We start from the raw sequence: 17,710 nt of genomic DNA, 5'->3' as shown, positions 1-17,710 counted from the left end.
AACAATTATAGGTCACCGTACGGCCTTCAACAATGAGCAAAGCCCATACCACATAGTCAGCTATAAAAGGCCCCGATAAGACAATGTAAAACATTTCAAACGAGAAAACTAACACTTAATAAGAGCATTCCGCGGCATTTCTGCCACCAGACCACTAAAGCTTCTTATTTGAGTCAACAGATATAAAGAAGTGTTGTCTATTAGAATTAGAATGAAAAAACACATAAACATCAGAAAGTCAAGTATTGTTTATGAAATATAAATAGAGGCTCCAAGGTACCTGTATTACTCTTTTGGAAAATTTACCCCTTTTATTGGCCAAGAGAAGACAACTTTTGATAAGTTAAATTAAATCCCTGAGATGTATATCCTGAGAGTTTTTGTCTCTTTGAACTGAAACTATGGCCCAGGAGTAAACCCACCTTGTCTGGGCAACTCCTTAAGTCGGATGAGGCTACTGTAAAAGTAGGACATTTGCATTCACCAAACTCTTAAGGTATATTCAATAAATGTCTGTATGTATTGGCTGCTCAAAGGAAAATCTTTTTTTTTAATATTAAAGAGAAATACTGTCATTAGTTTTTATTTGCAGCAGACACACTGCAAATGAAAGTGGTGGGTTGAACCATGTTTAACAGAGCACCAAATCACAATATCGATTTTCTAAGGGTTAAAATTTTAAATTAATACTGCTATTAAATCCTTACAACATACCAAAAGAAAATTCAAAATGTGGATGTTTTTACACACACACAAATCTTGTTAATCTGCTTACAAATGCCTTTGGAGACAACATGACTAAAACATATCTAGCTGTAACTCGTGAATTCAATTGTACAAATTTATTAATATTTTTAAATACAACAATAATTTCAAATTACATCATGTGCTTAGTAAACTATATTGTTCAACAATTATTATTTTTCTGTCTGTACTTCAGACTAATATAGTAAATATTTTATCAATTATACACACCTCAAGTCTTGGTATTTGTCATGTTAACAGACTTTTGATTTAAAATTATATAGAGAATACAAATATCACAATTACACTTTGTCCTTCATAATGAGACTAGACATGATTAACTTCTGACAGCATTGGTAATCCTGATACAGTGAGACTCTATACAAGCAGATCAATTTCAGATTAATATACAGATAAATTAACATGATCCTTTACATTATTACGACTGACACTACAAAAAATAGCTCTCTTTCAATTATCAGTGTACTTTGACAGTCTAAAAGAGTCTCGTAATGAATCTCTTTTTCGTAAATGTTTTGCTGCTCTCGTAGCCACATAGTCTTTCCTTACAGGACTTAGTCTTAATTCCAGAATGTTGTTAATTTTTGACACAATTTCATTACCCACTTCTGAATCGGCCTCAAAATCACTGTGTTTATAATCATGGCTTGTAAGATAAGTTATTCTGAACACAGATTTACCTGAAAGTATATTATAAATAGTGTTAGCAACTAAAGGCAACATTAGTATACTGCTGCAGTCATAAATCTATAAAATGAAAACAAATCTTGGTAACAAAAACTAAAGCAACAGGAAACACCAACTCTAAGAGGAAAAGAACAGAACAACAGAAAAACTGAACTGCAACAAAAAACAATGCCATTATACATAAGAAACTGCCATATTTCTGACTAGGTACAGGACATTTAAAGAAAAGAATATGGGTTGAATTTGTCTACAAAGCTATTTATATTTTATACATTTTCAAAATAGAGACTTTATCAATCTAGTTTTCAAAAAAAAAAAAAAATCTGAACACAATGGTTTTAATGTACAGTTTAATCCAAGCTTTAAGTGCGCAATTACTAAGAAATTGTAATTATTTTCAAATGAGCCATAAAACTAAAATAAAATGAATATTATCTTCTCAAAATGCCATTTAAAAGGAAAATAGTAATTTCAATAATACATTGTATAAGCATTGATTTAATTGTCAATATTTATGTCATATGCATTACGATTTTTTTGAAAAGTCTTTATCAAGTTATGTCCTTTTGTACAATGACTTTTCATAAGATTTTTAAACTGCTTCTTAACACTATTATTCTGTAATGTCAACATTGCATTTTAGACTTATTTTGTCTGATTATTTTCTGTGTAAGATGTAGATTTGATTACTTGAGCTGTTTATAACAGTTTCCCCAATAGACAGCTTACCTGTTGATTTCTCTTCTAAGATTTCACAAGATGCAATATTATCAGCATCATAAGTCATGGCCCTTTGTTTGAAAAATTTAGTCCCTTTTGAACCAACTGGATCTACTTCTACCTTCTCTCCACTAACACCTGAAAAATGTTATGATATACTGTGAATTCAGATATTATTTGGAGGTTTTAATTAATGCAAATAATGCCAATTGGTGAGTAATACAATAATAAGAACTTGCATTTTAATATCTGATACATATATATATTTATACAAATTTTCTAGAAATCCCAATAATTAATCACACATTTTTGTCCATTCATCCAAAATTACAATAATAAATACATGCTATTTGTGAATTTACAGCATATTGTTTCTACTTGACATAAATTAATTAGAATATTTTGATTTAGGATATCAATGAGGATTAACATCTTAGTATAATTTGCTATTCCAAATTGATTCTCTGTGTCAGAAATTGTTGATTGCACATTAAAAAATGCCACCATAATACATACTGCTTGAATTTTAAGAAAACTTTATATTTATCAGGAACACATCATGAATTGATTCCTAATAATTTACCCAGCTGAACATCTGTATTAGCTCTAAGTCGATGAACCATGCTGACAATATAACTTTTGTACTGATGACTTGTAAGAGAATCAGCCATTGTAGATACCTCATCTTCTGATCCCTCATTATTACGCCTTCTAGTACCTATAATAGAAACAAAACAGTTTGTAGTACAGCAGAGTATTTACCTGCACATCTTAAGATAATCTTTTGTGTGTTGAATAACTGGTCAATAAATAACATCTAAGAGCACCAAAAGCACAAAAGTATACAGAGATTGTTGTAAAGGTTAAATTTGCTTGACACCACTGCAAATTCAGTTTAGGCTAAAATAAAATAATTTTAGATTTTTATCAATGCTTGCCACTCTGAAATCATCCTGTGGATGGTAATCACTTCACATATTGGCTAGTAAGGCCTGTGGTGTTCCTAAAGCAATGCTTGATCATATAGGCATTAGCACAGAAAGCAAACAAGAATGTGTCCAAAGTACACGGATGCCCAACTTGCACTATCCTTTTCCATGTTCCATGGACCAGGAAATTGGGTAATAATCTAATTTGGCATTAAAATTAGAAAGATCATACTATAGGGAACATATGTACTAAGTTTCAAGTTGATTGGACTTCAGCTTCATCAAAAACTACCTTGACCAAAAACTTTAACCGGAAACTCCCACTTTCATTTTCTATGTTTAGTGGACCATGAAATTGGAGTCAAAAGTCTAATATGGCTTTAAAATTAGAAAGATCATATCATAAGCAACAAGTGAACTAAGTTTCAAGTTGATTGGACTTCAGCTTCATCAAAAACTACCTTGACCAAAAACTTTAACCTGAACGGACGCACAGACGGATGCACAGATGGACGAACGAACGGAGGCCCAGACCAGAAAACATAATGCCCCTCTACCATTGTAGGTGGGGCATAAAAACAAATAGAGAATGTACCTATGGGACACAGATTTTGCCCCCAGCTTGCATATCATATAAAGGGACATAACTGAAGAGCAGTAAAAGTGACGCTACCCAATTTGTACTTGATCTGTTTTGTTGTAATAAGCATTGTGTATAAGTTTAAATTAGAGATAGGAAAAATTCACCATTTTTTCCATTTGTAAAAGGGCATAGCTTTAGAACAGTTAAAATGACACCATCAAAATTCAATCTTGGGTCTATACATTGTGGTTATAAGCATTGTGTATAAGTTTCATAGCTTTTGGTTGAGGCAAACTGACTTAAGAGAAAGTAAACCAACTATTGGACGTAAGAAGGGACAAGGGTAAAACTTAATGCCCCCTCAGCTAGGGAGTGGGCAAAACATTTGATACAGTTAGTCTTCTAAGAGAAGATTTTCCAAATAATTCACATTTACTGAAATTAAGAACAGTTGATGCCAATCATAAATTTTATTTTCTAATTTGGAAATTATATAAAAGTACCATTGATGCATTATAATAACAAAAATCAACTTACTATTTTCTCTGACTAGACTGAACTCCATTGTATCCATACTGGCTAAGGTAGCATCTAAATCAATGGACACTCCAGGTTCTTCCTGTTTTTCTAAATTGTAATTTAAGCCTGAAATGATAATTAATATTTTCTGTTTATATTATTATATAATTTTACTAATAGTGCAACCTGATATAACATTTTTTTTAAATACATTACTGTCATTATCCCATCACCTTTGAGGTATTTAAATATCTATTGCCTGACCAGAATAAAAAATTGTCAACACAATTTGTCCATTTAAATTGTACAATAGGTATTGTGAGAGCTCATCAACAGGTGGTCATTTAACTACCCAGTAAAAAAATCTTCACTATTTCTAAAAGGTAAAATTTATATGACCGATAGCTAGCTTGCTTTCCTCATGCATCATGACCAATGTCCTGAATAGACTATTCTATTTAGATATGGGACATTTTAAGCCATTTCTTTTTGTGTCTAAATAGTCAAGATGGAAATTTCAATCAGTGGATTTAGTTTATAAAAAAGGAGATATATATAATGTTTACTTCATGGTGTTTTTAATGTGGGATGTATTTTAAGTTTTTGATTCCTGAATGGAATTAAAGTGTTTGTGAAATGGATTTTTTTGGATATAAGCCCATCTATTTGTGAATAATTCTACAAGATGAATTATGTGTGGCGAAGTGTTTTCTAATGGGATATATTTTCATGTTATATTAAGATTCCTGAAATAGAATAGTAGTGATGCTGAGTTTCATTTAATATTCAGGATCTACTTCAATTGGAATTACTGTTAAAAATTTATTTTCAATATATCAAAAAAAGTACAAATGGCTTAGTGAATAGAAATTTCAGTGCTTTATTCTTCATTATGAAAGTGGGATATACCAGCAATGATTTATTTGTGATTGTAAGCAAAATAAATAAATTTACAATAAATATCTTTATTAAAAAGAACAAATATTGTATTAAATGTAAAATGTCCCATACCTAAATAGAATAGTTCATTCAGGATATTAAACATGAGGAAAGCAAGCTAGCTACATGTATCATTCATTGAAATTAGCTCTGTCATAAACAAACCAGTTAAATAAATATACAGGTAGTTAAATGACCACCTGTTGATAATAGCTCTAACAATACCTATTGTACAATTTAAATGGAAAAATTGTATTGACAATTTTTTAAACTGGTCAGGCAATAGGTAATTCACTACCACAAAAGGTAATTCACTACCACAAAGCTTATTGGATAGGCACAGTAATACAAGTTCAAATCAGCCGTTCTTCAAAAGTTCATGAATCACTGTCAATTAATATCTATAATTAGTGCTAATATTGGTTATATTGTCTTACAGATTTATGAATGATGATTTTTTTTTAATATAATTTCTATATTGATATTTTGATGTGTTCACACTCCATACTCTCTGCAAAACTATTGTATAGTTGCCAATTTGTAGCAACAGTGATTGCATTTTGATAGTGCGCTTACCGAAAGTGAGGGAGGAGGTGGATTAGATTCCAATTAGGTGAATGAATGAATGATCTAGGTCAAACTATAGACTGCTGAAATTCAGAATTATGAGCCTGTGTATGGTGACATGGCATCATGAAGTCTGTTACCTTGTGAATTAACAATTAAGTTATTCTGTAAAATTTAAATTGTTTTTTTGAAGTCTTTAATTCAACTGATTATGAGCTTTAAGGATTTCTTCTCTGACACCCATTAGTAATTCTTATAGAGTTTTCTTATTTCAAGAACTTTATTTTACAGTTCTCAATATATATGCTTTTCCATTTTCATCTTTAGTGTTTACAAACATGTTTTTACCTGGCCTTGGCCTTATCTTTCTTCTCTTGAGAATTCTCTGTAGTATATCTCTCATTGGGATATTCATACTTTCCATCTGAAATTTGTTGAATCCTCTGTTTGGTACAAATCTAGAAAAAGAATTGCATACCATGGAATAATTATCACATATCTTTATTATATCATCTAATGATAAAAAACAATAAGATAAAGTAAATCTCAGTACTGTGAATCTTTCAGTGTTGGTAAGAATCCTTGTATCTAATCTTGTTAATTTTACTGAACAAATCGCAATCTATTGAATGGGGGGAAATTTACAATTATATCTGTATTGGTGATTTTTCCATATAACATTTAACCTAGTAAATATCTATGTTAAGTATTAAGTAAATCAACTTTATTTTCTCAACTATGTTGCATTTAAATTAACATATTCATGTTATTATTTGAAATATTCAATTTGTTTATAGTCCACATATACTATGGACATTGAATAAAGATAACACAACATCACAATTTTTTTAACATAAAAAAAATATTCAAGTTTGCTAAACTTACATTGTGACCACAAAGGAAGATTTTGGTGATTTTGCAGTCGGTAAGTCTTTTTCAACAAGAGCTAGTTTAGAGAATCCAAATTTAGAGACTGGTTCTTTAGGATCCAGACTGGGAAAATCCATATCAACTTCTCCATCATCCTCTGCTATATGTAGACAGTATCTTTCTATATTGTCACTAGAAATAAAGTATAAACATATCTCCTAAATACAGTTTTGCTTTCTCAATTACTGCATAGCTTAAAATTCAAATCTTCTTTGAAATATGAAAGCTTGAATTGCTCAAACAACTTTGTTTTTCTTTTAAATCCATCAATGCTTTTTGATCTCTGACAGTACAATAAATTAGTTTACTTTATCTCAGATTTTCCAAAGTATAAAGCTTTGTATTCATAAAGTACAGGCAATATACTTATAGGTTTGATTTCTGTGTATGCTGGTCAGTAATATTTAGTTAGTTGCAGCAATACACTTGATTCAAATTGTTATCTTTCCATCAGAGTATTTGGTTGTAGACAATAATACATTACATCATGGGCATAAAATCTCTGTCAGTATGTTGAGCAAAGGAATACTGCTTAGATAATGTGGTAAATGATATAATAAATATATTTCTGTGGGATACTGCTCAGATAATGTAGTAAATGATATAATAATTATATTTCTGTAGTTAGAGTTGAATAATGTACATAAGAAGACAAACAAATGAAAAATGTAAAGAAGGTGGTAAAGGGGGGTGCTTGCACAAAAAAAACGTGAAATAAGACATAATTTCACGTTGAACATGAAATAATTTCTGTAATGAAAGTTGCAAGAAAAATAAATATTTTTATGTGAACCTTTTGTGACTGAGTCACTGTCTTCTTGTATAAATTTAACTCTTTGTTTTACTTGATATTCCCGATTTAGTATACACATTTATGATATAATTGGTTTACCGTTTTTAAAAAAGTATTTCTTGACGATCCCTGCCAAGTGTTTGAATTTTATTTGAAATATACAGAGCATATATCTTATAAATAAGACTTTGAAAATCACGATGTGCGTAAAATTAAATAAGGGCTATTCCAGAAAAAAATGTAAGGGGGGGTTGGAAGGCAGTTTTTGTCAGCAACCGCCACCCAGACAATTGTAATTGAGAATTATAGTGCATTTTAGTGTGGAAAGTCGTCTGATACCCATCACCCATGTATTATTAATACAATGTGCCTTCCAACCCCCCCATACATTTTTTCTGGAATAGCCCTAAGCAGAACACGTTGAACAAGGCACCTGTCTTGCACTACTGAACATCAAATAAAAAAGTTAAATCATGTTGAACGTGAAATAAAAAACGGTGATCACTTTGCACGAAAAAAACCTTTACCACCCTCTGTAAAGAGGCACAATGACCTTCTCCATTGAAGGATGCAGGGATCCAGTTTGCAAAAAAACATTTAAATGTCATTAGAAATCAGCAAATAGTGAAAGATATATCTGATAATGGACCTACGTGAATCAGATATATTGCCAAAACATTTTGGTAAATGTTTTTTGTGTACTTCAAAGTTCTATGTCATTTCAGCTCTATATTCTCTTTTACATTTTTTGGTTTTGTAGATCAAAGTTTAATTTAATGTCAATGATCTTGTCATCTGCTTAAGACTATTATATACATGTATTTATTCTTTGACCTGGACAGAACTTACTGAAGCATAGGTTCTCTCCCTTCATTAGTATACTGCCAGCACACAAGTCCGATCAACTCCTGAATTTTTGCTGTTGCTATGACAACAACTGATATTGGATAACTTCTGTCTGCAGGTAAAGCCATTGTTAAAAATATATCCATCTTTTTTGTTGCCCCAACACTTGCCTGAAGAAAAAAATGTAAAACAAAATGAACTGAAATAAAGTGTATAAATATACTGAGAAATACATTAAAAAGAAAGCTTATGTCTAAAAAAAATCATAAATGATATTCAAAACCAAAAAACTTAATACTGTATCTACTGTAATTCAGTAATTAATAGTACTTGCTAGATTCAGGCTTTGTCATGTTTACATGCAGTTTTTGTTTGACTACTTGCATTTATTAATTGTGGACAATTATTTGCCAATCAATTAAAAAAAAATAAAAAATTGCTGTTTCTTCTGCTTTTCTTCAGTATTTTGAAGGGGCAGTTAATAAACTTTAAATTCTATTTATAGATTTTCTAAACTAAGTACCTTTCCATCAAATTTAGCATATTCCAGGAAAGGATTTGATCCTGTAATAGCAGCATTTTCTAACAACCATGATAAGGAAGACATTTTTGGTTTCTTTTTCTCTTCATTTTCTGAAGGTAATTGCTTCTTATCAAATAAATGTCCTTTCTCTTCCACTAAAAATAAAATGAACAAATTTATAGTACATTTGATTTTGTACAAGGTTACACATATGCTAGGTAGGGTCTGTTGTGGTAATCCATATTAATATTGAATAAACACTAAAATGTAAATGAATTGATGCCAGTACTCACACATAAGGTAGCACTCCACAGTAAGGTGTGTAGTTTCGCATGTTGGCCCCTGTGGATTTTTCAAATATGAGAGCTAGTGTGCAATAAAATTCATTTTTGGATAGCTGAGTATTAAAAAAGCCTTTGTATTGGGTTTACATGAACATCAAGGTTATGTTATGTATGTAATATAGGCTGTTTTCTGTATGACAGTCTGCATTTGCATGTCCCTACCATACATTGGTCCAGCAATTATTGTAATGTTTTTTTCCAACTTTTTATCGCACGAACTTTGTGATTGGATTTTACGAAAAAATAAGACACCCTTTTTTTATTTGATCATTAGGAAAATTTAGGAAAACAGTTTCTGAAAAGGTATCACTCAAAGGCATTGAAATTCTAGTTTGATACAAATTTTGGGGGTAAATGTGACATGTCCACCCCCCTTTTTGCAATATTTTATTGGAAATAAATGCAGAATGTTGCCATAAAAGGAATAAATTTTCACCCTTTTAACTTTTGAAAATCAAATCTATGGAAGATACTGATTACATACATATGCACATGTACAACACATAGAGTTAGGTTAATGTATTAGAAATCCAGGAATAGGAGATGATAAAACATTTGTGGCTCATTTTTAATTTTATTTTCTAACTGTGGAGTGCTACCTAAAGTATTAAGGTCTTACATCAGGTATCAAATTATATATTAAACATAATGACCCATGAAAATAAGGTCAATGTCCATTGTGAGCTGCAAGATGAACATGTAAATATTAAAATCATTCCATACACCAAATGTAGTTGACCTACTGATAACATTTTCTGAGAAACAGACCTAACCACTGTTACTTATAAACACTGATCCATGTGATCAATGAACAATGAAAATGAAGTCAAATTCAGAATACTTCTGCCAAACGGACATTTTCACTTAACAATCATTTTATACAGTCAATGTAGTGGTATTTTCTACTACTGTAAATTAAGAAATTATTGCATGTATTTATTATTGCGATTTTGTCATTTTAGACTTAAATGCGATTTTATTTTTTTACGATTTTGAGAAAAATCCTGTTAAATTCATATAAAATATTTCAAAATGTGTGTTTAAATTATTGTGTTTACAACTCAGTTGCATTTTTCGCAATAATAAAAACCTCGCATTAATTTCTGAATTTACATTAATAGTGTCTGAAACCTAGACCTAACAAACAAAATTTAACATTCACCAATGAATCATAAAATGTAGTCAATGTGAGATGAACCCTGCCAGACAAAACAATTCACCTGGCTAGCATACAGTACCCAAATGTAGTTTACCTATTTTATTTTTACAGTTTATCTGTCAAACACACTTAATTACAAAAAATAAACATTTATCCCTGATCCATGAAGTGAGGGTTCTTTCAGGTGAACCATGCCTGACTGACATGTAGCGATGCAATGGTTCTATATACCAAACAAAAATCTCCTATTCTTAATCATAATGAATCATGCTGAAAAAGTGGCTGTACTATGAAAATTCTAGACAAGGTCAACAGATACTGCCAGACAGAAACTTTTAAATAACTAATCTCAACTATATACAGCTAAGAAGTAGCAAGGTCTTTTTTTCATTTGAAGTTTGAAGCTTTATTCAGTTTATGCTGCCACCTGATAAGCATCCCTTTGCCTAAAAAATGTTTGTTTGTCAAAGCTAGAACCACTGAAAGTAACTAGTGAATAGAACAAAAAAAAATTGTAAGGGTTCCGCGGAACCCAGTGTCTCGCCTACTTTTGCTGTAAATTGCAGGCTCAACAAAAATGAGGCAAAAAATCAATAAAAATAAAAATATTCCTCTTGATACTATCCTATGATTATAAGAAGGTTCTGTCCAAGTTTGGTAAAAATCTAGGATAGTTAATGAATCTAATAAATGTTTTGAAAACTTTAACTGCAGACTGTATGTAATGTTAACTGGAAGAAAATCTAAGTCCATTTAAAAGTAAAATACAGAAAAATGGAATTTTATTTTTACAAAATTTACTTCTGGATACTATTTTATGATCATAAACAAGCTTCTGTCCAAGTTTGGTAGAAATCCAGTATAGTTTAAGAAAGTTATTAAAATTTCAAAAACTTTAACCACAGAGTGAATATTTGTTGACGACGACGCTGCCACCGCTGCCGACGGAATGTAGGATCGCTTAGTATCGCTTTTTCGACTAAAGTCGAAAGCTTGACAAAAATCATTCTTATAGTTATTACATAAAATTTCTTCATGAAAATGATGAGATTAAAAGTGGCCATTTAGTTGGGCTGCACCCTCTATCTGTTCCTAAAAAATGTGTGTGTTCTATTCTAAATTCTGAATCCTTATTATTTGTGTACCATTGTATTCACTAGATGAATCTCTCCATGGAACATTTTTTATTTTACGTTGACTTCTTCTTTCTTTCTTCATTCTCTCTAACTTTTGTGCTGTATTTGATCTTCTCCTATGACCTGAAAAATGAACAAAATGCATGTTTGCCTTTAAATACAACTACAGTTAAACCTCATTGTGTCTAAACTTGGCGTGTCAAAAACTTGATAGAGTCAAGGTTATTTCTCAGTCAAGGTTAAATTCATGTTTGATCAATGCATATTTACCTTTAATAAGTAGAATTCATCTGATTCTAATAATTGCTTAAGTCGAGTCAATTTTATAGTCCAATCAATGTAAAATTCTTGTTAATTTATCCCTATGTCTTGGGGTTAAAAGATGCAGACCTAATGATAAAAATTCAAATCATATGTATTTTTATGTTAACCTATCATATCCAAAAGAGTTTAGTATGTTTACCCGGGTACCTTCTTTCATCTGACATAAAAACAAAAACGCTTTTACATCACCTAATTTGAGATTTAATGAATAGTTAGAATTCAAATTCAGTCTTTACAATGAATAAAAGGATAAAGACAATTATATGTCAAATTTATAATTGAATGCAATGCAGACAAACTTGATCACATATTTCAGAACTTGATTTGTTTTGCAAGGGATTTCATAATTAAGAGTGACTGACCTTTGGAAATATTTGTGTTTGTGTATTGATTTTATTAGTGAATGGTTTGTATCTTTACTTGTGTTAAAAGATTATGAGGAACCATAAAGTATGGAGATTGAATACACAATCATAATGTGTCGTATTGCAACAACAAAAAAAGGGGCATTTTTGCGCCTGTCCCAAGTCAGGAGCATCTGGCCTTTGTTAGTCTTGTATTATTTAAATTTTAGTTTCTTGTGTACAATTTGGAAATTAGTATGGCGTTCATTATCACTGAACTAGTATATATTTGTTTAGGGGCCAGCTGAAGGACGCCTCCGGGTGCGTGAATTTCTCGCTACATTGAAGACCTGTTGGTGACCTTCTGCTGTTGTTTTTTTATTTGGTCGGGTTGTTGTCTCTTTGACACATTCCCCATTTCCATTCTCAATTTTATTGTTCAATATATCTAGTTTACACTTATCACATACTGTATTTCCTGAATTCAAAATTTATTACACCACACTTGAGTTCGCAAGTCAAACCAAAGATAAGTCAAATACTTTTGTCCTGTCTTTTGGACTTCCACATAACAAGGTTTAGCTGTATAAACTATTTCTACTACAAAACTGCTTAAAAATGCTGTGGCATATTCTAATTCATAAATTATCATACTTTATCTACATTTAGATTTTAAACTTTCATTTTCAAATGGATGCCAAGTTAAGAGAGACTTTGCAGCCTTGAGACTTTTAAAAGTGTGCAGACTCTTATGCTAATTTTGGACTAGAACTTTCCTGGCCAAACATGATAACAATCAGAAAACACCAGGCCATTCAGCTTATTTCCGTTGTCAATGAAAAAGGTGTTAGGTTGACCTAGGGTCATTTCATAAATCAGCTCCCATAATGCATTGCACCTTACTTTTTCTCATGGTCATGTGACAATCTGTCAAAGTGAATTTAAAATGTGTAAATCGATGGGTCACTGTGAAAACTGTCCAGAAAATAAAGGTTGGCAAGTTCATTTGTAGATGAAACTTACATAAATGAAGAGATAAAGGAAAAAAGGAAAAAAATTAAGCCTGATTATTATGGATCCATTGGTTAAGTCGTTGACAGGATAGGACAAAAGTATTTGACTTATCTGTGGTTTGATTCATTTACAGGTTTCTGTCAGAGTCCATTCCACTGACATTAATACTAACCATATCCCATATCAGGGAGGATATCATAGGAACTTGACAGATTGGTGTCAGAGTCCATTCCACTGTCACTAATACTTGAAGAATCATGTCTGGAAAAAAATATATCATTTCATTAATCATTCTCTTCTTCTTAGATTTAAGAAGATGTGGTATGGGTGCCAATGAGACAACTCTCCATCCAAGTCACAATTAATAAAAGTAAACCATTATTGGTCGTAGTTCGGTCTTCAACTCGGAGCCATGGCTTACACTGAATAGCAAGCTAACAATGATTAGTGTAAAACCATACAAAGGTGAACACAAACGCTCTAATCTACACAAATAAATGATTCAAGGAGCTTAGCCTGATACGACCACAGAGCTCAAACCCTGAAAAGTTGGGGCAAGTTTGACCAATATCTAAGCTTGATACTGTCTAAATTTGAATTATGACATGAGTAAATTTTGACATAATATGTTTCTGACACAATATAAATGTGGTCAAAGATCTAAATCAAAGTTCTTGTAAGCACTGAAGGGTAAAGATTGCTTTAGTTTATCACTGGGAAGTAAAATTAAATATTGCACTTCCAATAAAGCATTTGTTGTAGTTAACTCAACTACAATTCTGGACAATGGTAGATAACTCCAATTTTAAAGGTGATTTTAACAATGACATCATTTATATTTTTAGAACAGGTATAAGATTCCTGCACCTTGCAAAAGTTATAACATGGTTTTGTGATTTGAATACCTAAGCATATTTTTTTTGGTCCCTTATTCTTAAACTGTTGGTACCACAACCCAAAAATCAATCCCAACCTTTCTTTTGTGGTATTGAACCTTCTTGCATTTCATATTTTTATTCACTTAAGTTTAAGTCATTGTCTGGAAACAACACTTATGAACCACATCAACAAACAACAACTACTGAACTTCAGATTCCTGACTTAGGACAGGTGCAAACAATTGTAGCCAGTTTAAACGTTTATCTGAAACAATAGTGTTACATCACACCATAGAAAGACACACTATACAATATCAATTGAAATCGCTTAATGAACTCAATCATAAACATAAAAACACAAGTGAACTGACAACATACATGAACAATATTCATATTTTGCCTACCTCTTATTGACTCTTTTGCTTGAAATAAACAAGTTATATGATATAAGTTTTTAGTTGTTGTAAACCCTATGATATATATTGGACTGCTGAAATATTATACGATCAGTGACATGAAGCAATCCTTTTAAATGTTATTACAGGCATGACAGGGTATAGAGTCTGGTCAAAGTTAGATTGATGGTTCAGCAAAGAGTTTTGAAAAAATTTCTATCATGTATTTGTCATCACTCATCATGGTCATACATGGTCTGTATCTATAATCATTCTCTTTACTTTGAATGCTGAAATGAATAATACTAATAGGAAAAGGGATTGTAAACATTGTAAACTAGACCTACATTGTAGGACATGTACATCTTCATTGTAGTCATTGGTTAAACATGAGTCAGGACTAAGGACTCATACGTGATTTTAGCATGTACATGTACAGGATTGTATATATATACTATATAACAAATGGGGAATGTGTCCATGGGACCCAGATGATGCCCCAGCTTGCATATACATTGTAGTATAAAGTTATATAGGAACATAATAAATGCAGTTTATAACATTTTCCAAAAGACAGCTTTATGGCAATTAACACAAATTATGTGTTAAAATATTTCTCTAAAATGATTGCCTATACATATATATAGAGTATTAGACTGTTTACCTGCTTTTAGAATCATATTCATCATAGTCTTCACTCTCAATAATTAATTCACACATCCCTGTGTCATCACTGGTAATGAATGAGTTTCTCAAGTGAGAGATAAGAAATCTGGCATTATCTGTCATAGCCATGGTTGCAGCCTATTTGTTTAAGTAAATCTGAAAAAAACACACATAAAAGTACAAACCTCATACTAATACCAATATTCTAATTCTGTTTCTCTTATCTACAATGTAAGTGTTGTGACAATGTATTATAACTATTTGTTGTTCATTTGCAGGATTGAAATTGTCTTATGGTCAAGCTCTGTGAGACCAAGCTTGATTGAAAGTAATTAATTACCATAATACATGTAACGGTTACCACACCACTTTATGTATGCGCTAATGTCTCAAGTCAGGAGCCTGAAGTTTAGTGGTTGAATTGGTTCATGCCTGTAATATTATTTTTTGGGCAAATAGTTTAGTTATATATATTAGGTCAAAAGTTTTTTCAATAGATCACCTTTGAGATTGTTGCATTTCCATTAAAAACTTTTTGGTGAACATCATTCGTACATTAAGGGACAGTGACACTTTTAACTGATTCTGGTTAAGAGGTGCTTCCTTGAATTAGGGAATTCCTTATACATATATACTGGAAGGCAGAAAAGGCATGCATAATTGACAAACTATTCTAGTAAAGGCCTCAACAGCATGGCCCCTTTGAGCTCACATTATTTTGAAACAATGAAAAACACATCATAACAATACACTAACATGATGAAAAACACATCATAACAATACACTAACATGATGACTAACCAAAATGTGATTAAAATTTATTCAAGACAACACAAATATAATTAAATGTATCTTAAAATTACTTCTCGCAAGTACATGAAAGTTTATAATTAAACTTAATAAATAAATATTACAACATTCAAAAAGTATTTACTATGTCTGAATACCAACATTTAAATTCTACAACTGATTTGCTAAAAACGCTAAAATGGCCAAATGAAATAATCCATGACTAACTATCATTTCTATAGTATAAAATAGTACAAAAACTACAAATTATGGGCTTACCATACACACATCACTTGTGGAGTGAGTTCTCCAGTAAATAAGAAACTTGGCACAAAGTAAATAATCTACATCAGAGTCCTAAAAACCACCAAAAAAAAAATAAGAATGGACTCTTCATAATCTGACATATAAAATACATCATTTCTATACGTTTTAGTTCGTTAATATATGAGAAATCTGTCCTCCATATATCAGTGTTTTCCTTTTTTCACTATTGTAAGGTGGGTCTTTTAAAAGAATCACTTGCAACCGGGTGTTATTTTTTAAATGTCCAATTTAATTATTTTTTATTTACTGTGGGTGCATGTGCACGTGGGGGTCACAAAATTAAAGACAAGTATAATATTCAAATTTAATGAAGTTCAACAAACATAAATAGAAGTAATCATATTATTTTCAAATATTCTTTGATTGGATTTTTTTTTACAGATGGCTCATGCAGGACTCCCTCCTCCTGCCAATGCAAGGCCTTTCGATTCCAGGTTTCTGTCCTGTTTATTGCTTTTGTGTCGTATTTTTGGCACACAGAACAGTAGTATTCTTCCTCTGTCATGTCTGTGACTATAAGCCATTTGAAGTCTTGCTCATATTTGTCTCACTTGCGTTTCTTTTCCGTTGTTTGGTTGATTTTTGTTCAATTTCCACAACTTCAACATTACTATCAATTTTATTTAACTTATTTGGTCTGGTACTTATTTTCTGTATCATCATTTTCATCTGCCTTTCTTTTGCCCGATTGATAAATGAAAACATTGAAATTTGTCAATCGGACACCATCTTTGTCAATGAAAACAAATCAGCAAGGCGCGATAAGTATTCAAATTTTAACGCTACGAAACCGAAAAAAGTCCTGAATTTGAAAAAAAAGCCGACCACCTCCTGAAATGGAAAGGTGGTCGGCTTTCAAAAGAAGGTGGTCGGCACTACCAGCTTAAATACTGAATGGAAAACACTGCATATATGTTACATGTAACTATACATGGGCAGACTTACTGGACAACCGCACTTATGTGAAAAACACAGGTGACCCATTTGTCTGATTGATTTTCTAATCATTTCAGATATATCTTATCCAAATTATCAAATCATGCAGTCAGAAAGCTGACCGTGAATTAAGGTTGTACATGTTGTCAGTGTAACGATAAGTGAACCCAACAGGGGTCAAGTTTAGAACAGACCCAGATTCCAACAGACATACATACTATTACTAGTCCAGGATTACTCTGATGTCCAACGCCTGTTTTGCCAGTCAAGCTGGACGTCAGAGTACTCTCAGACCAATATGCATGTAGATCTGTCAAAGTGTCAACAATAACAACATAGGCATAGCAGGATATCATAGACCAGTTTCAGACATTAATAAATAATATTGATCAATCAAATATCAACCAACACAGCTGTTTTACGTGAAAAATGTCTTACTTGTTTTTTATAATTGATGGAATGAATATCTTGAATACAAATGTTGGTGTAAGCTGTTAAACTTGAATGTAAAACCCAAAACAAAGTGGCCGCAGGCTAAGACAAGGGAGGTAATTACGATAAAAAATAAAACTCGGAACGTAATCGGAGAAGTTACGA

The 17,710-nt window shown here is 31.6% G+C and overlaps 1 protein-coding gene across 2 annotated transcripts; it reads right to left on the bottom strand.

Annotated features, from left to right (window-relative positions):
• Positions 1 to 827: 827 nt before the first annotated feature.
• LOC134707253 (target of rapamycin complex 2 subunit MAPKAP1-like) lies at positions 828 to 17,676 on the bottom strand. 2 transcript variants are annotated; one of them, XM_063566861.1, is made up of 13 exons: positions 17,552 to 17,662; positions 16,130 to 16,207; positions 15,060 to 15,217; positions 13,295 to 13,383; positions 11,450 to 11,563; positions 8,802 to 8,956; positions 8,282 to 8,448; positions 6,595 to 6,771; positions 6,058 to 6,167; positions 4,222 to 4,329; positions 2,756 to 2,890; positions 2,182 to 2,310; positions 828 to 1,445 (listed from the first exon to the last, which is right to left on the bottom strand). In XM_063566861.1, the coding sequence occupies exons 3-13, from the start codon at positions 15,188 to 15,190 to the stop codon at positions 1,216 to 1,218; spliced, it is 1,545 nt and encodes a 514-aa protein (XP_063422931.1). In that variant the 5' UTR covers positions 15,191 to 15,217; positions 16,130 to 16,207; positions 17,552 to 17,662; the 3' UTR covers positions 828 to 1,215. The 2 variants fall into 2 exon arrangements, with proteins under 2 accessions (XP_063422931.1, XP_063422932.1); XM_063566862.1 differs by lacking the exon at positions 16,130 to 16,207 and having other exon boundaries at positions 17,552 to 17,676.
• Positions 17,677 to 17,710: the final 34 nt, after the last annotated feature.

This window comes from Mytilus trossulus, chromosome 2 (genome assembly GCF_036588685.1).
Source record: "Mytilus trossulus isolate FHL-02 chromosome 2, PNRI_Mtr1.1.1.hap1, whole genome shotgun sequence".
NCBI lineage: Eukaryota > Metazoa > Mollusca > Bivalvia > Mytilida > Mytilidae > Mytilus > Mytilus trossulus.
This window is presented reverse-complemented; position numbering and strand designations above follow the sequence as displayed.